The 24357-nt window shown below is 40.6% G+C and overlaps 4 protein-coding genes across 5 annotated transcripts; 3 read left to right on the top strand and 1 right to left on the bottom strand.

The window, feature by feature from the left end:
- Window positions 1–246: 246 nt before the first annotated feature.
- On the top strand, window positions 247–4670 carry LOC121776085 (GDSL esterase/lipase At5g45960-like). The gene is made up of 5 exons (XM_042173213.1): window positions 247–540; window positions 1171–1301; window positions 1381–1617; window positions 4054–4321; window positions 4411–4670. The coding sequence occupies exons 1-5, from the start codon at window positions 252–254 to the stop codon at window positions 4602–4604; spliced, it is 1119 nt and encodes a 372-aa protein (XP_042029147.1). The 5' UTR covers window positions 247–251; the 3' UTR covers window positions 4605–4670.
- An 863-nt stretch (window positions 4671–5533) lies between these two features.
- LOC121776217 (GDSL esterase/lipase At5g45960-like) lies at window positions 5534–7411 on the top strand. The gene is made up of 5 exons (XM_042173378.1): window positions 5534–5874; window positions 5954–6084; window positions 6400–6633; window positions 6709–6976; window positions 7079–7411. Exons 1-5 carry the CDS (start codon window positions 5583–5585, stop codon window positions 7270–7272), a joined length of 1119 nt encoding a protein of 372 aa, XP_042029312.1. The 5' UTR covers window positions 5534–5582; the 3' UTR covers window positions 7273–7411.
- An 8367-nt stretch (window positions 7412–15778) lies between these two features.
- Window positions 15779–19569, top strand: LOC121777599 (negative regulator of systemic acquired resistance SNI1-like). 2 transcript variants are annotated; one of them, XM_042174902.1, is made up of 15 exons: window positions 15779–16006; window positions 16070–16136; window positions 16234–16327; window positions 16400–16534; window positions 16618–16704; window positions 16854–16925; window positions 17152–17233; window positions 17292–17341; window positions 17459–17668; window positions 17745–17815; window positions 17892–17961; window positions 18198–18260; window positions 18762–18914; window positions 19079–19209; window positions 19297–19569. In XM_042174902.1, the coding sequence occupies exons 1-15, from the start codon at window positions 15883–15885 to the stop codon at window positions 19373–19375; spliced, it is 1488 nt and encodes a 495-aa protein (XP_042030836.1). In that variant the 5' UTR covers window positions 15779–15882; the 3' UTR covers window positions 19376–19569. The 2 variants fall into 2 exon arrangements, with proteins under 2 accessions (XP_042030836.1, XP_042030838.1); XM_042174904.1 differs by having other exon boundaries at window positions 15782–16006; window positions 16451–16534.
- A 27-nt stretch (window positions 19570–19596) lies between these two features.
- On the bottom strand, window positions 19597–21727 carry LOC121777600 (peroxidase 19-like). The gene is made up of 3 exons (XM_042174905.1): window positions 21339–21727; window positions 21069–21269; window positions 19597–20339 (listed from the first exon to the last, which is right to left on the bottom strand). The coding sequence occupies exons 1-3, from the start codon at window positions 21561–21563 to the stop codon at window positions 19758–19760; spliced, it is 1008 nt and encodes a 335-aa protein (XP_042030839.1). The 5' UTR covers window positions 21564–21727; the 3' UTR covers window positions 19597–19757.
- Window positions 21728–24357: the final 2630 nt, after the last annotated feature.

A 24357-nucleotide genomic window follows, 5' to 3' on the forward strand; every position in this document is an offset into this window, starting at 1 on the left:
TCTGCATGGGACAAATGACCAGAACAAATCCATACTTACCATAGATCGACAACATAGTTTTTCTAACTAATTTTTAATGTAGTAGGGATAGACCAGAATTTGAACAAAATCAATAATTTTTACGGCAATTTACCCAAATAAAAGAGTAGTATAATATACTACTCTTTAATTACTATTGACCTGCAACAGTTATTTAGGGTTTTATAAATAGATATAATTCGGAAAAGGCCGTTTTGTTTCCTTTTCACAGCATGTCTCCATCCCAAAATGTTTCACTACTCTTCTTTCTTCATTTTCTGGCTCTAATCGTGTTCGCACAGCAAACTGCAGAAGCAAAGAGGTTGGCTGAGAAAGAGATAACCAAGAAAAACAGTTCGATCTCTGCATTTTTTGTTTTTGGTGACTCTACTGTCGATGCCGGCAACAACAATTACATTCAAACCATTAGCCGGAGTAACTTCCCGCCCTACGGGAAGGATCTACCCGACCACATTGCCACCGGAAGGTTTACCAACGGCAAGCTCGTCACCGACTTTTTGTGTAAGTATTATCCTCAGTTGGTAAGACAATTCCTTGATATGCCAAATTGCATATATTTTTTGGTGGTATAACCCTATTTAGATTGTGTAACTAAGATATACTACTACTAAGTTCTTAATTATTATTAGTATACATTCAGTTTTTTTTATACTTGTAACAAATTATAGACATTAGAACAAAGTTATATAGAAATTAAAATACAATTTAGTTGTGTAAATGAAAATTTAAAAGTATAGTTAATCAGAATGTGCTCATGTGAGTGACTAAATTACCATGGTTTTTAATTTTACAGAATATATCATACATTATCTTTACCAAAAGAATAGGGCTTTGTTTGATATACTCTATCTAAGTATATGTAAAGTCCCTTTCATCTTATTTTTGCTAGAAAATTTTATATTTGTGGCAAGCTGTAGTAGTGCGTTCAAATCCGAACACATCTTTATTGCAAAACTAAAACTTATAGTAGCATTTATTCATCGAAATTCAAGATCTCGCGGATACCATTTTTACACGTGACATCATATTATTATTATTAATAATAATAATTATTAAATCAATTATGTTACTTCTACAATTTTTTGCTAATTTTGCAGTTTCCATAATTCATGCTAATTTGTTCAAGTGCAGCTTCTTATGCTGGAATCAAAGACCTCATACCACCCTACTTAGACCCCACTCTTACCGTCGACGACCTCGAAACAGGAGTTTGTTTCGCTTCTGCCGGCACTGGCTTCGATCCCCTCACTGCCCAAATCAATGTCTATCTCTCTCTCCCTCTCTCTCAAACACCTTTTTAATGATTTTAACTCAACTTGGTGGATTTGTGAATGCATGCAGGTTGTAATTCCTATACAGAATCAACTCAAAAATTTCAAAGAATACAAATCAAGAATGGAAGTGGAGATTGGAAAGGAGAAAACAAGAAGGTTGATAAGTAAGGCCTTGTTTGTAATAAGTGCAGGCACAAATGATTTTATGGTAAATTATTATGGGCCCATGCAAACTCGAAGCAGAACCTACAACATTTCAGGCTATCAAGATTACATATTGCAGCAAGGCCTTGAACTCACTCAGGTACATATATATATTTTTGAGTAAAGCCCAAAACTGGTCCTAAACATATGTTCATTTTACGATTTTGGTCATAAACTTTATCTTTTGATTTTTTGCATTGCGAACATTTCAACTTGGATCACAATTGGTCCTACACTAACAGTTCCGTCAATTTTTTAACGGTCAACGATTTTAACCTGATTTTAACCAATTAAAACAGTTAATTATGATTACTTACACCCTAATTATATCCTTAATAAATACAATCTTTAATTTAAGAATAGATATAGAAGTAGTTTTATATAATACTAGGTTAATAGGGGGCGGGGGAGCTAGTGACCGCCGGCGGCGAGGACGAGGAGGTCGGAGGGGCTGCCGCCTTCGGAGGGGAGGGCGCCGCGGCCGCCGTTGGGCGAAGGGTTTGTCTCAGTCACACAACCCTTGCGTCGGAGTGCCCGGGCAAGGGTGACGGCGCGGTTTCCTCTTAGTAAAGCCATGATTGTCGACAACGTGTTACCCCAGGGTTTTACCCCACACTGCTAAAAAAGACTAATTGTTACTTGAAACTTCTCACAATTGGGATTTTTATGATTTGTTGAAAGAGTGAGAGAAGAGAAAGGTGGGAATGGTTTTGAAATTGTAAAATCTGACAATTGGATTCTTGAATTTGTAATGGAATCGGGCAGCCTATGAGAGGCCTAGAAGTTTGCCGAAAATAGAGCGGGGCCGGTACCGGCTCCGGCACCAAGCAGATGCCGTTGAGATAGAGCAGAGCGAGCCGACGGGAGAAGACAGAGGCCATCATGAAGAGATCATAATTAAAGATTGTATTTATTAAGCATATAATTAGAGCGTAAGTAATCATAATTAACTGCTTTAATTGGTCAAAATTGGGTTTAAATCATTGACCGTTAAAAAATTGACCGAACTGTTAATGTAAGACCGATTGTGATCCGAGTTGAAATGTTCGGGATGCAAAAAATCAAAAGATAAAGTTTATGATCAAAATCGTAAAATATGTACTCCCTCCGTTCCATAGTAATGGAAGCGTTTCTTTTCGGCACGGAGATCAAGAAAAATTGTGTTAGGTGAGTTAAGTAAATGGAGAATAAAGTGGAAAATGGAAAAGGTAGAGAGATAAAGAGAGAAAAAAGTAAGAGAAAGTAAAGTAGCTATGGAAAAATGTGTTGACTTTTACTAAAAATGGAAATGACTCTATTACTATGGAACGTATCAAAATGGCAAAATGACTATATTACTATGGAACGGAACGGTGGGAGTATATGTTTAGGACCAATTTTAAACTTTACTCAAATTTTTTTTAATTTTAGCTACCAAACTAAAATAAATTAAAATTTTAGATACAAAAAGACTGTCAATGGCAGTATATTACTCGATAAAAGAGAGTGTACTATCTGTTGCCTTTGGGTAGGTTAATATTCATATTAATGAGGTGGGCCACTTGAAAAAACTTGGTAAATAATTTTGAGAAGGCAAACTTGCTGGAAAAATTATAAAGTTTGGTCACTTTTGGTCAATCCTTATTTTTCGTAAATGACTGATTATATGACATTTTTTTATAACTGTTCCATAATCAAAGTTGAGAGAAATTTTATATGATATGGCATGCATAAAATACTATGCGGAAAACTGTACTATTTTTTTTCTTCAAAGTTTTGTAAATTTTAATGACCATAATCTAGGGTGTGTATTAAATCAAATGAAATGAATAGAAACGGAAGAAAAGAATAAATACCAACTACGTGGAAACAAATCAGATTCAGGAAAAGAATACAACCAATGCATTAAATCAGAGAAAGTTTTAAATGACACTATACTTTTTGGGTAAAGGAAAAGATATCTTTTTGCCACTTAAATTAAAAAAATTTCTACATTTTCTTTGACTCTTTTTGTACACCTACACCTAATGATAGTACCCTAGTTTTACGAGGTTTTTATACCCAATGTTAAGAGAGAGAAAAATGTTGCCAAATGAGTAATAATATTCTCTTAAAGTAATGAAATCACTATACATTCATAATAAAAATAATATATAAAATACCTCAGCAATAACCAGAATTTATTAGTTATAACATATCATGTTGATATTAAACACAACATATCATGTTAAAGGATTCAAGATGGGTTAGGTGGGAAAATTTAAAATATAGTAGTAGTAGTAATGGATATTTTTGTAATAGTCATATGCAGCTAAGAATGTGTTTGACATTTTTTATTGCTATTATTTTGTTGATATTTTTCAACAGTATAGATCATGGTTTGAAGTTTATATAATATATAGAGTTTGCATATGATCACATCCCCTAGTAGTATATAAAAATATCCGGCAACTTCGAGCCGCGGAACGAAGATCTTTGGACTGGAACCGGAACCGGAACCGCGATTCACTATACTTGTATTATGGAGCATTGAGCAAGAAAATGGTATTGGTTGCAGGCGCTACTGAAGATGGGGGCGAAGAAGATTGCCTTCGTGGGATTACCACCATTCGGGTGCGTGCCAGCTGTCATCACACTCAACTCCGACAACGCTCTCACTCACCGCGCCTGCATCCAGCGCTTCTCCGACGTCGCCCGCCGTTACAACACCCTTCTCCAAATCAAATTAGCAGCTCTTCAAAAGAAGATCACTCCCGCCGCCAACGTCCTCTACATCGACATATATAACCCCATCGATCGCATGGTTCGAAACCCCCAACAATTCGGTAATTAATCATCGCATCTCGACTATACCTTGTTGTATTAATTAATTAATTAATGGTGTCAAATCTAAACTTCAAACTTTTTTTTACAGGATTTGAAAATGTGAACCTGGGATGCTGCGGGAGTGGAATGGTGGAGTTTTCGGTGTTGTGTAATTCATACTCTTCGGTTTGTTCGGATGATTCCAAGTATCTTTTCTGGGATTCCATACACCCGACTCAAGCTGCTTATTATTCTGTTTATCTCGGCCTTCGTCCGGTTATTGATCGCTTCATGAAGGATTAGCCATAACTTTTTCTAACACTTTGTTTCATACGGAGTATAATAAATCACTTAAATTCTCTTTGTTTCTGTATTGGGAGTTCATCATTCTTTATGTGCAAGGGCAATGGCATGGGGGTTGGGCCGAGATATGGGCGCGTCGAATTCGGGCCATGGACCGTAGAGTGGTTGGACCACGCGGCCTCGTCCAATGAGGTGCAACGGTTGCCAAGTACATTATTTTTTTTACTTTGTGGCTTATGGGATATGGGTGAATAAAAAGCTGATTTGACACATGAATAGTACAGTGTGTTTGTTTTCTCATTATAGGTCGGATAAGTTAGCTCTGCTGTGAGAGGGAAACACTTCCACTCTTATTGCTAGCTTCATGTTTAATATGTAGGCATATTCAAAATAATTAACATATATATTTAAGTAACAATGGAGTGTTTGGTCACTTGTCCAAAATGAATAATGGATAAATGAGACTTTAGCTGTGAACGTACTATGAATGAGACATATATTGTGGATGGAGGGATTAGTCGTTTGCATGTTCTTACATATTTGAACAAGAAGAGATGACTGAAACGCTTGATTAAACCCCAATTTGGTCTTTTGATGTGAAGTGTAACTAGTTAAAGCATTAAATTAAACCTTAGAGCTTAAACTACTATACGCTACACACGAATATTCAAAAGTTGGCCCTCGTCATCACCTACCCTAAAAAAATTAGTTCTCTAGAAACAATTTCATGGTTCAGTTTGGAAGCACCTAGATTCAGAAAAAGGGTGGTTGAGACTTGAGATAAAAAGTTTGGTTTTCCAACCATACCAATCTCATTTATTAAACCCACACGAAAATTCAAACAACCAAACAAACTAAGACACCAACAACTTATAAAACTCTTTACTTATTTACATGTGACATTGTCGCCTTTACTAAAGAGGCTTGTTTTGTATAAGTTAAACTCCATTATAAATTTGAAAAACCAGTATTCTTTATATGTTTCTATTGTGTTCTATGATGTCAACAAAATATTGGATTTTCTTCTTTCCCTTTCTCTTGATCGAACACAAAGCCATTTCAGCTCAAGAATTTGGTGGCGTGAAGACTGGGAGTTCGCCACCGTCGGTTTCGTCGATTCTGATCTTTGGTGATTCGACGGCGGACCCCGGGAACAATAACTACATCGGCACTCCGTTTAAGAGCGATTTCTCCCCTTATGGAAGAGATTTCTTTAACCACACACCAACAGGAAGGTTTACTAATGGACTCCTTGCCAATGATTTTATTGGTTAGTTAATTGTATTTATTTTGTGCATGTGTTTAATTGATTTGAAACGGTGTTAATGGTAATGAATCCATGCATGCAGCTAAGTACATTGGACTGAAAGAGATAGTGCCTGCATATCTTGATCCCTCTCTCACCATTGATGAACTGATAAGTGGAGTCAGTTTTGCTTCTGCTGGATCTGGATTTGATCCTCTTACTCCATCCATAAGCGTCTCTCTCTCTCTCTCTCACACACACACTTATTAGTGTTTATTAAGTTTGTAAGATACAATGAGATAAGCCTTTTTATCATGTCATTATGAAATAAGGGCATTTGCGTCTTATTTTCTACTCCCTAGCTAGCCACGAAATAATGTCTGTATTTGTCATTTTGGATCGTCCACGATTTAAAGTCTCAGTCAAAGTTTTGTTTCTCATTTTGGCCAAGTGGACTGTGGACCCCATGTTTTCTATCTCGAGTTACATATCTTGTTATATCCTATCCAGAAACAAACCTAGCCCTTAACGAATATGATATGATCTCAGAATGTGATCACTCTGTCGGATCAGATGAACCACCTGAAAGAATACCGACGAAAGGTGGAGGCCGCGGCCGGGGAGGCGAAGGCGAAGGAGGTGATAAGCAACGCCCTTTTTCTAGTGAGCGCGGGCACAAACGACTTCGTCGTCAACTACTTCGCCTTACCCGTTCGAAGAAGAAGTTACACAATCCCAAGCTACATAGATTTCGTCAGCAACGGAGCTACTCAGTTTTTGCAGGTTAATTAGTTTTCACATATTATAAACAATTAAAAATGCCTTTCAATGTTTGGCATATATATACATATTTTGCAGGAATTATTGGATGAAGGAGCTCGAAGGATCGGAGTGGTGGGGCTGCCGCCGATGGGTTGTCTTCCGGTGGTGATAACCCTCTTCACCAATCACCCCATCCTTGACCGCGGCTGCGACGACAACTTCACCTCCGTAGCTCGAGACTACAACCAGATTCTGCAAAAGGAGCTCGATGCGTTGCAAGTTCGTGTGCGATCTTCGGGAGCTAGAATTGCTTATTTGGATGCCTATACTCCACTCGAGGAGATGACTTTAGGCCATAAATACGGTAACATTTCTTCTTCTTTTTTTTATAAAATTTTTTCGATTCGTCTACTATTCTCGGTAAGTATTGTTCATTTTCCATCAACTTTGATAAAATCTGTCTCAGGTTTTGATGTGGTAAACAGTGGATGTTGTGGGACGGGCATGGTGGAAGCATCCTTTATGTGCAACCCCAAGTCTCCAGTTTGCGATGATGCATCCAAATATGTGTTTTGGGATGCGATTCATCCTACTCAAAAATCCTACGACCTTATCTTTCAATCCTTTCGCCCTGCACTCGATTATCTTGTCGGAAATTAGTTGACACAATAACATCGATCGTGTCCCTTAGCTTGGCCACGCACTACTGGAATGGGTTCATGCTCTTTTATTCATCATTGCCTTCGGTGGTTGTAATGTAAACCTTTTCTTCTTACTCACATTCGAATTTCAAGAGTTGATACAAAACTAGACATTACTGTTATACTACGGGATAATACACATGAAACCTATATTTTACTAATTTTTCAGTTCTCCACATCATAAAATTCGTATTCAAAATAATAGATCTTCTAATCGTATACGGATGAAATAATAAAATTAGTTACCAACCGGTCTAGTTATTTAACTTTTGGATCAGTTAATTAAGTAAATATATGGATAAACATAAAACCTTACATGTATATTCCGTTGTAGTCTAGTTGGTTAAGATACTCATCTCTCACCCGAGAGACCCGGCTTCAAGTCCCGGCATTTTTTAATAAAGGTCGGGGTTTGTTTCAAAAAATTTATGATAGTTTGGATATTTTTGTAATATGAAAAGTTATTATGTACTCCCCGTTTGATGGGGTACGGACTAAACAAGCCCAACAGCAGTGACGGCCCGTCAGCCCAAAGCCCAAGGAAGAGTATGAGTTCGGCATTACCAAAGAGTTCGGCCTCAGCCTACAGCTCGGTAAAAGCCAACCAATCAAGCTCTGCTCTCAAGTCGGCAGTTCGGTCTCAGTAAGAGTTCGGCCTCAGCCTACAGCTCGGCAAAAGCCAACCAATCAAGCTCTGCTCTTAGGTCGGCATCAAGCTCTACTCTCAGATCGGCAACCAAAGCAGTTCGGTCTCAGTTTTCGACCGAACAAGGAGTTAGTGGACCCATGCAGGATTTCCACGACTTCCAACATACCCACTACCACGTGGCGTCAACTCAGGCCACGATCTTAGGCCATGACCTACACGACCTCCACGACCTAGAGTGATGATGTAAGCCACGATCTTAGTTCAATGTATAAATAGAACTTAGATCTGGTAGAAAAGGGGTTAGAAGCTCTAGAAGAAAAATACCATATAGCAAGTCTGTGTTGTAAGCTGTAATTCCAGATCAAGCAATACAAACCTGCCCCCATTTCTCCCCGTGGACGTAGATTTACCTCAGTAAATCGAACCACGTAAATTCTGTGTCATAATCTTCATTCTCTACCAGCATTTATTAACATCAGAAATTCGCGGAACCATCACTGGCGCCGTCTGTGGGAAACAGAGAACCAAATTTGTGATAAAGCGAGTTTTTGATCCTCTTCCACCCAAAAAATGCATACCAGATCGCAGAGTACCCGTATTCCCGCCCGTGAGAACCAGGAGGAAGCCAATCCATCCCACAGGTCTGGAAAACAGCCTAGGGATAAATCCACCACCAGTTCTCATGGCGAAGGAACAAGCCGCTCCAAAAATCGTCCCACCGAGTCTTCCCAGCAGCCTGATTTGAATGAGGCTGTCAAGCTGTTCTTGGCTGAGAAGCAGGATGAGTTCTTAGCCTTCCTGCAAAAGAGCCGACAGACGAAGACGAAAACGGTAGATTCTCCTTCCTCGTCCAGACATGAAAGTCACTACCGCAGTAGTACCGTGTCTTCCAGGAAGAAGAATCCTCAACCCCGACACATTCCTGTTCCTCCTCGGTACCGGAATCACAGGAGATCTCCATCTCCTCCATACCGAAGAGATGTCGGGTTCGCCATGTACGGAGCATTGAAGACTCCGTTCTCGGACGATATCACCCGAACTCCCCTTCCACAGAACTACCGAACTCCGTCGATAACCTATGACGGACTCGTGGATCCTCATGACTTCCTGGGACGCTATCAGTATAATATGGCGAACCAAGGTCTCAATGAGGTCCATGTGTGCAAGCTGTTCCCCGAGCTGCTCATCGGGAACGCCAGAAGGTGGTTCGACAGCCTTCCTCAAGGCAGCATTAGATCCTACCGAGATCTGATGGATGCTTTCCACAGGAGGTTCTTTCAGAAAGCGGAAGCCCGGAATACTTCGGCTCAGCTGCTTTCTATACGTCAAGGTCGCGACGAAAAGATCAGCGATTTCCTGACGAGATTCCATAAGGAATGCCTACAAGTAGATAATCTCAATGATCTACTTGTCGTTTCGGCATTCCAAAATGGAATCCTGCCCGGAGCTCTCTACAGAAAGCTCGTGGAATGCAGTCCGCAAACAGCTCAAGAGATGTGGGACATTGCGGACCAGTTCTCCCGAGCCGATGAGGCAGACCGTCGAAAACGGTCTTTAGACAGCTCATCTAGAGGAGACGAAAAGAAGCCCGATCATAGCGATCAGAGGCTTCCTCGCCGAACACCTTCCCCATCAAAGGAGGGATAGCGGTCATCCGAGGTGATCGAAAAAGAGCAAGTGTGTTCGCAGATTGCGCTTAAAAGTGCCGAGCAATCAGTTCGGCACCATCAAGCATAGCAATCACAGCAGCCGGAGTCAGAGGCAGGCGGAATGACCGAAGTCACACCGGAGCCAAACTCAATGGTGTACGGCACTGAAGCTGTGATTTCGGTTTAGATCGGCATACCCAGTCCCCGAACTCAATTTCTCCTCAGAAATGAATGGTGACGGAATGAGAGCCGAACTAGATCTTGCCGAAGAAAGAAGAGAATTGGCCTGCATAAAAGCAGCCAAGTACAAGGAGCAAGTAGCCCGGTATTACAACCAAAGGGTGAAGAAGCTGCAATTTCAAGTGGGAGATCTCGTCTTGAGAAACAACGAAGTAAGCCGAGCAGAAAAGCTGGGCGAACTCGAACCCACATGGGAAGGTCCATATCGGGTGTCAGAAGTCCTCGGCAAAGGGTCTTACAAATTGACTCAAGTGTCAGGAGCACAAGTACCCCGAACATGGTACGTTTCCAACCTCAAAAAGTTCCATTTGTAAGAGACAGTCCGGTCAGTCGGTCTTGAGTCCTGTTCGGTCAATGTGCTTTATTTGGTTTGCTTGGTTTTTGTTCGTCTCTATGTGCTTTTTATTTGTCTATATGCGTCTTGTCTGTCTATGTGCGTGTCGTCTCTTACAAATGTTACTGAGGTATCTTGTTCTTCGAAGGCTGATCCCCTTCTTAGAACATATACAAGCCAACGATTGTGCGTCAAAGCTTCTAAAGAGGATACAAGACCACAATTCAGCTTAAACAAGCAGTTCGTCCGAAACGAGCTGCAACAAGCCAACGATTGTGCGTCAAAGCTTCTAAAGAGGATACAAGACCACAATTCAGCTTAAACAAGCAGTTCGTCCGAAACGAGCTGCAACAAGCCAACGATTGTGCGTCAAAGCTTCTAAAGAGGATACAAGACCACAATTCAGCTTAAACAAGCAGTTCGTCCGAAACGAGCTGCAACAAGCCAAAGATTGTGTCAAAGCTTCTAAAGAGGATACAAGACCACAATTCTGCTTAAAAATCAAGCACTTCGTCTGAAACGAACTGCAACAAAAGTCCGATTCTCGCGATAAAACTTGCCTGAATTAGGACAAGGGAAAGTCCAATCCATGCGATAAAACTCGCCGAATTAGGACGACCAAGTTCGGTCAAAGCAGTTTACCTCATAAGACCGAGGACGACCATGTCTAGTCAAAGAGGTTTACTGCATAAGACCACTTCGGTTAACTGGGAAAGTCCGATCCACGCGATAAAACTCGCCGAATTAGGACAAGGGAAAGTTCGATCCCGGCGACAAAAATCGCCAAATTAGAACACAGACCAAAGACGAGTCCGGTCAAAAGATGTTTATTTCATCAGACCAAAGACGAGTCCGGTCAAAGATGTTTATTTCATCAGACCAAAGACGAGTCCGGTCAAAGATGTTTATTTCATCAGACCAAAGACGAGTCCGGTCAAAGATGTTTATTTCATCAGACCAAAGACGAGTCCGGTCAAAGATGTTTATTTCATCAGACCAAAGACGAGTCCGGTCAAAGATGTTTATTTCATCAGACCAAAGACGAGTCCGGTCAAAGATGTTTATTTCATCAGACCAAAGACGAGTCCGGCCAAAGATGTTTATTTCATCAGACCAAGGACGAATCCGGTCAAAGATGTTTATTTCATCAGACCAAAGACAAGTCCGGTCAAAGAAGTCTACTTCATAAGACCGAGGACAAGTACGATGAAATTTTTTCGCTAAGCTGTAAATACACAGTGTTAGAAGCGAAAACAAAAACAAAATTTCATTTTCAAATCTTGTTCGGCACACAACTCCGCTACCCTACAAGATGGCGTTACGCTATTACAAAGGACTATTCTACTGTCCAGGGTTGCTAAAGTTGAGCCATCTATTCACAAAATCCTCGTGAAGCTGAGTTCGGGCGTTCCAGGCAGCTGCAGAATAAGCAGGTCGACGAGATGCTCTAATCGACCTGCCACCTCTTCTCTGAGCCCGGGAAGCCCTAGCACCTCGGCGGCGAAGAGTCTCTTCACGAAGCATTTGCCGATCTTGCTCACTCATAACCACAGCTCCTCTGCGAACTTCAGTCCGTCCTCGACTTGACGTCTCCGGTTGTCCCTGAGTTCGTTGCTGACTTGGAGTAGGGTTTTGAGCAAGTGAATCAGAGGTTTGAGCTGGAGTACTAGCATCTGTTGGCGGGAAATGCCGGAGGAATCTCTCAATTGAGGGACGCCGGGCAAGAACTATGTCGTACCGAGAGGCCCAGCGCCGCAATGATGTCACGACTTGTTGGCAAGCCGAGCTCTCCAGCGCATTGTTCCTCCGGAGTACATTATATTCCTCCCACAGTTCGTCAACTCGACTCTGAACATCTGATATGGTCATTCCCCCGCGCACACGGATGTAATCCTCGTACGCAGTCCTCTCAGCAATGGTCGTGTTCAGCTCGGCCTCCAGATCATTCTTATCGGACTCTAAGTCCTTATTATCGGCCTCCAGCTTCACTAAACGAGCCAGAAGCTCGTCATTCTTCGTCTGATCGGCTATAGCTCTTTTCTCAGCTTCGTCTAAAGCCGAAGAGTACAGCCGTTTCCAGTGAAGTATCTCCATCTCCTTGAGTACAAAGCAGCTACGTCAGTTCGGCATTTCAGCTTACCGAGCAGGTAGTAAACCACAACAGGAGTAAGAGAGTACGAAAGGCTAAACGAAGACACAAGAGCAGAAAGAAGAATTTTTTCATTCATAAGAAAAAAATTTTTCTATACAAGGAGGGCTTCAAGGCCATTTTACATAGAGGAAGAAACTAAACTAAGAGAAGGGAGACGAAATCATACTTCGCTAGCCTCGTCTCCGCCTTCTCGGTGAGGTTCAGCTTCCTTCTCCTTATCTGCTTCAGCTTCAGCCTCTGCCTCCTTGCTCTCCCCAGCCTGTTCGGCGCCACCGTAGCCGATCTGCTGCGCCTCCTGATCGGCCTGCTTATCGCCGGCCTCCAGCTCCAGCGGCTCGGCCTCACCCTCTCCGTTGTAAGTCGAAGCGGGTGAAACGGGTCCCACGGAGGCAAAGATAGCCTCAAGGTTCTCGTCCCGATCAGCTCGACAACTCCGGACTCGGTCTGCAGAAAGCAGGACCGAGGATGAAGCGAGCTCCTCAAGGAGCGGCAGATTCTGAAGCCGAGCTGCTATCTCTCGGCTGTACAGAGGCAGCACGACGTCGGCCCCCTGCTCGCCCTTATCGGCAATTAGCCTTACCAGACTACCGACAAAAGCCGAGAACTGGCTGCTCAAAAAGAGTTTCTCCGTGTAAACACGGAGAGCCTCCCCCTGGGCAACCACGGCGGCAGCACCACTCCGTTTCGTCTGCTCTCGCTGGATGACGAGCTGGTTTTTGGCAAACTGAGCTTCATCCTGGGCCGAAATCCTAGCAGCTCTGGCTTTCTCAAAGTTTGCCTCAGCCTGCTCGGCCCGGTGACAAGCAGCCGCCAATTTCCTCTGCATCTCAGCATAGTCGTTGGACGCTTTGGAGAGTTCGACGGCGACGAGCTTGGAGAGCATGTCGTTCCTCTGAAAATGGATAAAGAAAAAAGTCAACAGAGGGCACCAAAAATACAGGACAGAAGCAAAGCCAAAGAATCAAGAAGACAATTCACCTCGGCAAAGTCCGTGGGCCATAAAAATGGCTCACAGATATGCTCCGAAGGAGGCGCCAAGACCATGTCTTTCTCTGGCGCTCTCGGGGGTTTCTGGGTCTTCCCCTTCCTACTTGCCGAAGTCGACTCCGGTTTCTTTGGACCCGAAGAAGTCTTTTGCCTCTTCGGATTCTTCTCGGCATCAGGCGCCGAGCTGGTAGCCTTCTCTCTCTCCGGCTCCTTGGACTCCGAAGATTTTCGGGTAGCCTTGTTCAGCATGTACACTGCCAAAAAGCAAGAAAGCAAGGTTAGTTTTCTTCGTTAAAGCAGTAGAGCATAAAGATAAAGAGAAATCCTCACCCTCGGCCTCTTCGTCCGAAGACGAGATGTCGAACACGACGTCGCCCTTGACGAGCTCAGACTCCGTGTATTGTTTCCTAACTATGGGAATCTTGTTGAGCTCGCCATCGAGCTCGTCCAACGGTTCAGGCCGAGGATGACGGATAACGGACTTCGGCCCTCTCCAGGGAAAACTAGGAGCCGCAGTCCTATTATAAAAAAAGAAGCGATTTTGCCATTTCGGCCATTTGGTTTTACAAAAGGCCCTAAAAGGCTGTAAAGGGACCAAGTAAAACCAAGATCCCTTCCTTTTAAACTGGAAAAAATTAAGGATTGCCCTCAGAGACAGATCCTTATCTAGCCTACGCAGTTCGGCAGCAAAAGCCGATAAGTGCCTCCAAGAGTTCGGAGTCACCTGACCTAAAGGGAGTTGAAAAAAATCTAGCAACTCTACAAAGGCAAGGGGAAGGGGGAAACGAAGCCCGCATTCTAAGCTGGCTTCGTAGACGGTGGCGTAACCTTCCGGCGGCGAGTCCGCCCTATAGAGGTCGTCAGGAATCGCAACCTTCCCCCCAGGAAAAGAGTATTTTTCGTGAAGGGATATCACAGTATCCTTACTCAAGATACTGTGAAAATACTCTACGGTCTTCTCCCCGGATTCTTTCCGGCTAGAAGACCCCTTACCCCCTTCACCACCGCTACCAGACTCAGACGAAGAAGAAGCAGACATGGTCCTTACTCTTTGCAAAATCTGAGGAAATTTTTGAAAGCGGAAGAAAATCTTTCACGCAAAAGATAGAGAGTGCAGAAGAAGCCAATAGCAAAGGTGTTCAAACGATGAAGAAGGGAGGTATTTATCAGATTCGGCGAAGATTTCAAAATCGTCACACCGTTTCGAATCCCACCTTTTCAGGATTCAACGGCCGGATTTTACTGTCGCATTTAATGCAGTCACGTGCACGGCACGTCCCCTGACGTCAGCCTCCCCCGTAACTTTATCCAGAATGCCGAAGTGACTCGCTTCGCCGAAGTGATTCACTTCGTCTTTCGGGGGGGGTAGTGATGGGGTACGGACTAAACAAGCCCAACAGCAGTGACGGCCCGTCAGCCCAAAGCCCAAGGAAGAGTATGAGTTCGGCATTACCAAAGAGTTCGGCCTCAGCCTACAGCTCGGTAAAAGCCAACCAATCAAGCTCTGCTCTCAAGTCGGCAGTTCGGTCTCAGTAAGAGTTCGGCCTCAGCCTACAGCTCGGCAAAAGCCAACCAATCAAGCTCTGCTCTTAGGTCGGCATCAAGCTCTACTCTCAGATCGGCAACCAAAGCAGTTCGGTCTCAGTTTTCGACCGAACAAGGAGTTAGTGGACCCATGCAGGATTTCCACGACTTCCAACATACCCACTACCACGTGGCGTCAACTCAGGCCACGATCTTAGGCCATGACCTACACGACCTCCACGACCTAGAGTGATGATGTAAGCCACGATCTTAGTTCAATGTATAAATAGAACTTAGATCTGGTAGAAAAGGGGTTAGAAGCTCTAGAAGAAAAATACCATATAGCAAGTCTGTGTTGTAAGCTGTAATTCCAGATCAAGCAATACAAACCTGCCCCCATTTCTCCCCGTGGACGTAGATTTACCTCAGTAAATCGAACCACGTAAATTCTGTGTCATAATCTTCATTCTCTACCAGCATTTATTAACATCAGAAATTCGCGGAACCATCACCGTTCGTGATTAAATGTTTTATATTTGACCGGCACGGGTTTTAAGAAATTGTTTGACTTTATGTAGTAAAGTGGATAGAAAAGTTAGTAGAATGTGAGACCTACTTTTATATATTATTTTTATAATAAAATGTGAGTGAAATGAGTTAGTGGAATGTAGGGTCCACATACCAAATATAGTAAAAGTGAAATGAGACATTTATTGGCGGACGGATGAAAAAGGAAAAATGAGACATTTAATGGTGGACGGAGGGAATACTATTAAAAAACCATCTCTCATTAATACTAATTAACCATTTCTTAAATAAATTGTTTCTAATATTTTTTTTATTTTTTATTATTTATTTTTCTTAAATAAATTGTTAAATGATCCATGTTGAGACAACAGTGTAATGGCGGGAAAATGTAGTGTTAGTTCGTTACAGAATAAATCCCAATCCTTAGGGTTTCAAAATTGGGTTAAGTTGGAAGGAGTAAGATAAAAAAACGCAGGATAGAGGAGCGTGACAAGATTTGGAAGAACATGAAGAGGCGGACGAGGATCGCAGGCGATGGCGGCAACCAAGGATTGGAAGAGAACACATTGGCGCTTCTCGACACCTCTGGTTTCAATGCTTCCAAAGTTTCTCACCACCTCGACGACGATCGTGAGTAAATATACTTTGATACTTGCAAGGCTTTTCGCATTTTGATCAATCGTTTTGGTTTAGGGCTTGCTTTCCTTGAGGCTGTGCGAACTACTTCTCTTAAAATCGATGATGGAAACGCACCTACTCGGTACCTCCTGCAGCTCTCGTGCTCTTCTGTTTGTGTTTACGAGTTCAATTGGCCTAAATACCCTGCTGTGTGAGCTCAAGTATTGTTTTTGTTGCAGCAAAATGCTTGAGGCCATTTTTCATATCCTGATTGATGCGGATTCGCTTGATTTGGTGATTCAAAGTTACCAGCTTCTTGTTGAGCTAGACAAGGTACTTGCTTCTTCTTTTTTCCCATGTTAATTTTGATTATGTGCAATTCACTGTTTTCACATTTACGGGCAGTTCGTATTCGAGTTATGCTTTACCTCTGAGCATTATATAATTGACATACAGCGGTTTCCTCGACTGTACCTATCCGAAGGAGAACAATCAGATTCATCCTCACATAAAGTCTCCCCTTTTATTATGGTTGAAGAGGTGATTAAGTTATCTCATATTCCATTACCCTCTTTTTTTAATGGGATTTCAAATTTTCATGTCAATGAGCTGCTGTATGCCAGGCATGGTCACCTTTTAGTTTTACGATGGATGGTTACGACAAGAAGCGGGATGCTACAAATCATTCAAGAAGTTTAGTGGACTCCTCGGTCTGTCATCAGGCTACTTATGTTGTTTCTTTCGTTTACAAGTATTAGATGATAGATAGTCAGGGAAGAAAACCTTTTTCTTGATGATTCACTTAATTGCTATCTGCTGATAGTAGCTTATGTTTGAAAGTCCAAACTTATGTTTTTAGGGATTCCACACTCTTATAAAAGAGATAGCTGATGTGGCTGTGGAAATGAAGTCTGAAGCAGTAGATATAGGGGTAAGTCTTTTGTTTAACAAATTGCCTTTAAGATCGTTTCTCCTGTTTTCTTTGACAATTCAAACTTGATACTCCCAATTTTGGATGATATTATGCAGTTATTTCATATTTCTAATTGGCCACTAATGTCCACTGTATGTTTCATATATTTCAAAACTTTACGCATGAGTGAAGAGCCTCAACTTCTAGTTCATGCAACAATAATAATCCTAAGCCATTCTTGCAGTTCATGAAGAAAATGTTACTGCTTCAATATCTTGTCACTGTCCTTGAAGGGGATTTTTGGCCTCGTAACAGCACTTATCGAGGTAGAATTTCATTGTGATGGACTTAGTGAAACCATGGTTGATTCTTATGTTCTTGCAGAAAATCTGGACTGGACCATTTTGAGGGAGTCATTGCTGAGCATGCTTCTGGTATGCCTCCCTGGATTCCTAAATTGCATTTTTCAATAACTAAATTGTTTTTAGTGTGTATGGATATGCTTATATTTAAAGCTTATGCATCCCTGACTTTAGGAGTCCCTTTTGCAGGGATCAAGAAAGATAATATACAAAGGATTAATAAAGAGTTCTTTGTCTGTCTTGTACAACTTGTCTCAATCTACTGTATCTTCTGAAGAAGATAGCTGCAGTGATAAAACTCAAGGGGAGGAATTGCATGAAGTTGACAGGGCCATTGCATTAGCTTTACCAGAACTAGAAAAGTCTACTTGCAATGTTCTGAAGAAATTTTTCATAATGGTGAACTGTTTAGCACCTTTTTTCTTCGGTTATACTATAACTTAGATTCATTTTAACAATTTTTTATGTCATATAGATCATGGAGCTAGATTCTTCAAAGAGGACAGCTGATCAGCATGGCCTTACAACCAGGGCTGATGGTGTAAGGTACTCCTTGCTTATCTGTAGGTAAAATTTGTTATTTTAGAATTGAAGGAATTGTTGTGAATTACTCATATTTCAGGACACCAGCAGTGGAGATAATTTTGGATGAACTCATTAATGATAGTGATGTTCTTTCTTCATTCCTTAAGGTCCTCTCTTGTTTTACTTACAGATCCTATTTTTACGTTGTCCAATTACTTTATTTTTCTAGCCAAGCATCTTGACCTCATCGATAACATTTTTTTAATATTCTTATCTAATGCTTATACTGTTTGCAACTGCCATTTTCATTCTTTTTTGGCAATATTTTTGACATCACGTTAATTATTGTAATGTTATAACCTGGTTTCTGAATCTATTTGATTGACCTTCAAACTGCTTTCAGGTGTTTGACCCAAAATGGAGGCTTGAGATTATCGTTCAGTATTTTCAAAAGTACATTTCAAAGGTTCGCAACCTCATCTTTCCTCTAGGTTCTTCTTTTGTTAAGCCCTTCATCTTGATATTCTGCCAAAATATCATCAATTAGTGCTACCTTTTACTTGGCTAGGTTGCAAGCTTTGACCTGGTTTAAGTATACATTCCCTCATCACCACATGAAACATAGTCATTATAGGTATAATCAGAAAGGCATCTTCCTCATCTCAGTTTTGACACAAATTCCTTTTGAAGCAATTGAGTTCTGAGAAGTGGCTATAAAGTGATCCTCTATTTGAGCGTTCATGATTCAGATATATTGTGGTTTTTCTTTATATTTTTAGCTGCTGGAGTGTGAAATCTGGTTTGAGCTTCGAATGTACTAATTCTGAAAGCGTGTATACATAATATGCATTGTTTAAGCTGTATTCTAATGCATCTTAGTTCAGAAGCTGGTAAACGTGTTGCATGACGTTTAAAACTTTTACTCCTGAGACAATCATTCATTGATCCTTTTTAGTATATGTTGCAGAATTCCGTTCAAACTAGAAGTTCAACTGGTACAATCAACACTGAGAACTTTGATGGACTTCTAAAATATCTGTCCAACAGCAAGAGGACCAAAAGTATCATTAAAAAAATCACAACAGAAGCTATTCAGTTGCTGCTCGCCTATGGTTTCCAGGTGTCTCCTCCTGTCTTATAGCTTGATATACATATTATTAGGCACTACGCGCTCGTCCCACCCTTTACTCCAACCTCATGAGTACAAAAATGAGATATCAAGAGCTGTGTTGTAAAACAGAGGAAGTGCTCTGCTTTTTTGTCTGACCTCGATCTCTTTTCTAGGCATATGTGATGCTATTACACGCTGAATCTCAAGGCTTCTCTGATATGATGGAAGATGTCAAAAGTAATTCCGCTGTGGGTGTTTGCGAAGACCTTATTTCTGCTTTTACATGTCTCAGACGTGAAGATCCGTAAGATTTATTTGCCTAATATAATGCTCTCTATCATAAGTATAATAGTCATATATGCAATGTCCTAACAGTATATCTCTGGTGCAGGAACACTGGGATCTTATGCTGTGGCAAGCAAGCTCTAATTACTGCTGCTGCCACCATCTCAAACCTGCGCAGCATTTGAAGGAAGTTATGCAGCAGCTGATGTTCAAAGCCCACAATATTCAAGAATCCACGTTATGTATGTCGGTTTGATTCCCTAGCGCGTAATTAATGTCTGTCGAAGAACCATTATCTTAAAGAATGAGTAGAGCTTGTAGTATATGATCTCAACTATTTTTTGTCCCTAATCAATCAATTGTCTCTGCTTCCTGATAATGTGATCTAATTATGGAAGATTCATGATTTCAGTAGACAAATACCATGTCCCAAACATTTATAAATGCTTTTAGCGCCACAAATCTCCACAAGCCTAAAAAACAATGAAAAGGTGAATGAATTATGAGCAAAATACAAAAAAATATTTTCTCCAAACTACAGAAAAATGGTTGGTAATAAACAAGAAGTCATCCCACATGCAAAGAGCAAACTTTTCTTCTCTCTCCATGTTTAGTGCCTCTCTTGACACCAATAGATCCCATTTTGTCCATAGCCACACCAAATGACTGAAAAAACTTGTTTTTATCCTTAGCCATTTCCTGCACAAAAACCTTAGTCCTAGGATCCAAGGGCAGTGCTTGATCAGAAGCCAACAACCCCAATTTAGCCATCAAATTCCCATAATAAGCATTGTCGAATGCAAAAGGAGTTGTGACATCAAATGGTGCAACAATATCAGTGTTCCCTCCAAAGTGTGGGCATGACATCTTGAGGGCCTTCAGCAACCTTGGGTCCATTGATGGATCTGGCTGCTTTGTGCCCTTGTAGTCATACAACCGGCTCACGAACTGCTTGCAGTGCGCGAAGCCTATGGTGTGAGCCCCCGACAGGATGACCATGTCCTCGAGCGTTAGGCCCTTCGAGCTGAAGAGCCTAACGAGCTCATCCACGGTCGCGTTCGACCGTGGGAGATTGGATGCTACCCTTGAAGCCATGGATATCTTCCCATCCCATCTTCCTTTCTTCACTTGATAATATGGCCCTCCTGCCTAATCACATAAATTAACACAATCATTACAAGAATTTTTTGTCTTGTTATCATGTTGGTCTTCATAGACTTTTGTCACTGTCTCCCTAATGACAAAAATTATGCCTTCAAATATGATTATAAGATTCCTGATTAGTTTACTTTGGTCATGTAATGGACAAAATTTGCAGAGCTGTTTTCTTGTTATTTAAAATGTGACAAAAATTAGTGAAATTTTGGACTGTTTGAACTAATTGTGGACAGTTAACTCTAGATTTCAACGAACCCCTAATGATTATATTACATATATACTATAAGTCTCGTGATTTCTGACATGGTCAATCAAATCTTGTGAGATGATAGAGAAATATTGCATCGGAAACTAACACTTTATCTGTGTTTTGTGAAGCAGAAGTCACCATCAAGATAAGACGGCGGTTGCGGGAGAACAAACACAAGACAAGCTCTAAGTTTTCAAAAGCAGACACATAGCTCGTCTAATTGTAACATACTAACGAAGACACATACTTAAAAAAAGACTCGTGTGCGTGTGTTGACCTAATAGTAAAGTGGTTATTATTCGAGAACAGAGATTTTCTATTCAATTTTTACATAAAAAAGGACTCAGAACTGAAAAGAGAACATATAAGACTCCTAATAAAAAAAGAACCCTCTCTACATAATTATTTTCCATCTATCTCGTGTTGAAAAAGAAATGTTTCGCTTTGAATGAGACAGATGGATTACTGACCAGATGGACGAAATCTCGGGCCGCAATGGCGACAATGTCGGCGCAGGAGACGACACCGGGGCAGTTTCTCTCGACCAACGCCTTGGCCATATCAACGACGTCGAAAGCCTCTTGTGCCAGCTCCTTGTTATCATCCGCATCCCTCTCCGCCAGCTCCTTGCTTCCCGGTTTCGACGAAATGAGCACTGATGCATCACATCCCTTCACATAAGATAAAATACTATTCATTACTACTATCGATCGATTGATGAAGTTATGTTTGGGCATTACTTGTACGAAGCAGTCGTGGAAGAAGAGGCGGATGGTGGCGGGGCCGGAGACGGGGGCTTCCTTGAAGTGCTGGGAGGTGACGGAGGCGACGAGCTGATCGAGCTTGGGGCATGACTTGGCGTAGAAATCTACGGAGAGCTGGTACCGGGGCTTCCGGCTTCTGGTGGGGGCGGAGGAGGCGAGTAGAAAGATGATGAGAATGAGGAATTTGGAGGAGGGAGACATGAGAGATGGTTGTGGTTTTGTGAAAGGTTAGGACAATTTAGGAAACAGTGGTGGTGAGGAGATGTGTTGGAATCTATTTCTCTTGTCTTAAGGTGGAGAGGGAGTGTACTAAACTAAATACAAGAACTTCCGGTCTACACACACACACAACACCTACTAACTCTATTTCCTTTCCTTATTTGCATCATCAATAGTTGAATGGGATATACTACTATTTGGAATGGCATATTTTATAAACTTCTTCGAAGTTAAAGTTCATCTGTTAAATACTACTCCCTCCGTTCCACAGTAATGGAGGCGTTTCTTTTCGGAACGGAGATTAAGAAAATTGTGTTAGATGAGTTAAGTAAAGGGAGAATAAAGTGAAAAATGAAAATGATAGAGAGAATAAAGAGATGGTAAAGTAGGTATGATGAAATGTGTTGACTTTTACTAAAAAATGAAATAATTCTATTACTATGGAACGTATTAAAATGACAAAACGACTCTATTATTATGGAACGGAGGGAGTACTACTATTAATGAATTTTAAAAAGAAAACTATTTTATTGTTATTTCTTGATGTTCATGTTAAAATAAAGAGGAATAATAGAAATAGATATGCCTTCCAACACTTGGTTATGCTGTGTCGTTATTTTTTTTCCTATAATTGTTTTTTCAACTATAGTTGGAGGTCGATTTTTTCTCATATTTTTCTTTTTGTTCACAGTATTCAAGCCTTTGTATGTGTACCTTCTTCATTCTATATTGGTGTATCTTGTCAAATTTGTTGTTTTTTAATGTGAACACTTAACACGCTAGGGACATGACTTCGAACAATTTTTATTAGGTAAAATTGTGTCCCTATATCATTATTTAATTACATGCACATCAATTTAAGTGGGACAAAGTAGTTATGGATATATCTGGCTGGTGAAATCGAATGAAACACAAATGTGAGTATATTTATATTTTGGAGTATGTAGTATCTGATAGATAATTAATGCATTCACAAAAAGAGAAGTCATAAAGTGTTATTCCCACAAAAGTTCCTTAAATGCTGCGCATGTGCCATTTCAATAAGCCATCTTTCAACAAATGAAGCAACTTTTTATTAGTCTTTAAAGCTAGGAAAAAAATTAGAGCGGTACATCAGATATATACATTGTTACATTTGATGAAAATTGACTCTCTAATTTAAGAAGACGACATACGCTGTAGTTTTCGATAATTTAAACACCAGATAAATAAAACACGATTTCATAATACACCATAATACAAAATAAATAAATAGCAAGTCGCCTAACATAATGTTCGGTCAAATTCTGGTAAATCACACAAATCTCAAAATCATTCGTTAAAACCATGAAGTTTGTATCCGTGACAAATAATTTTGGTGAAATCGTATATAATTTGACAATCTAGAAATCATAAGTGGACGTCACCATCAATGAACTAAACAATGTTGAACAATTATACAGAAAACAGATTCGTTTAGTTGAAAATACACCAAAACCTCATTTTTGAGGCCGACTCTTAAAATTATGGGACAAACTAGAATTTGATTACATGTAACTACTTTTTCGACAATCTGTAAATAAAAAGTTTCCTAAAAGCTGTTTGGACCCCACCGTATTGATCACTCCTTAAAAGCAACTTTTATTCAATTTCTGTTTGCTACATTCTGAATTTGTTAAATGGCTATTGGGTGCAGGATAAGTAAAGCTGTGGACCATGGCTTATGTTATCTGTAGCAGATCTGTGTGGCCCTAAGTAACAGTGAAATTGCCCACAAAAATCCCGTGTGTTGAGACAAATTTTTTATGTATTTGTATTTATTCTTTGAATGAATATGAGATGATTTTAATGTTGTTGGGTTGTGAACTGTAAGTAGTGGGAGTTCCACTTTCTTTTGCAGAATTTGACTTGGTAGTTGTCACACATGCTTGTAACTAAGTGAGTGGTACACACTTTCTTCTCTATGTACATTTGTAATAAACAACTTTGTCTCCCATCTTCCATTTGTAGTGCACTCATATTATACTACATGCAAAAAAAACAAGCAACTGAGGAGAGACCAGGTGTTAGTAGATAAATTAGTCTCTTCCACATCTTCTATTTAGGTACGTTCACAAAAAATAGTTGATATTCGGATCATTTCTTTACTCATAAAACATGAACTATTTTCTAACCACTTGTTTTAAAACTCGTGCTACACCTTATTAGGACTATTTTAATCAACGGGAAGGGTAGGAAGGAGTTAGTTATAGCAACGTCGATTCAGTTCTTTGAACATCTCTAAATCAAAACCGAAAATGAAACTTTGATTTCAATTTAGTAGTATGGTATTACAGATGCACTCAAAGACTCCCATGAACTTTCTCCAAGCAAATAAATGATTATATATTCATATGAATTGCATATACTGATGTAGGGGTGTATTACCCTCCTTATCGCCCCTATATAAAATATATGACTAATATAATCCCGTGGATCTATTAATCTAATGGCTATGGTTAAAAGTATTGCCGTACATTATTATACCATTTTGGTGTACTACTGTTACATCATTTATATGAATTAGTACATTAACTTAATGTATACATTAATGTGTTTTAATGTATATGTCCCTTTTATGTAATGTAGATTATAATTTATTGAATGAGTGACGAAAATTATATCCATTTCCCAAGGGTCTAGCAATCCATGAGGCTATGGTGTAGTACCGACTCAGTAACACAACGTTCACTATGGTAATCTTGTGGATACTATACCCTAACCCTATGCATAAGTTAACCCTAGGGGACTGGATCTA

The sequence above is a fragment of the Salvia splendens genome, chromosome 18 (assembly GCF_004379255.2).
Source record: "Salvia splendens isolate huo1 chromosome 18, SspV2, whole genome shotgun sequence".
NCBI lineage: Eukaryota > Viridiplantae > Streptophyta > Magnoliopsida > Lamiales > Lamiaceae > Salvia > Salvia splendens.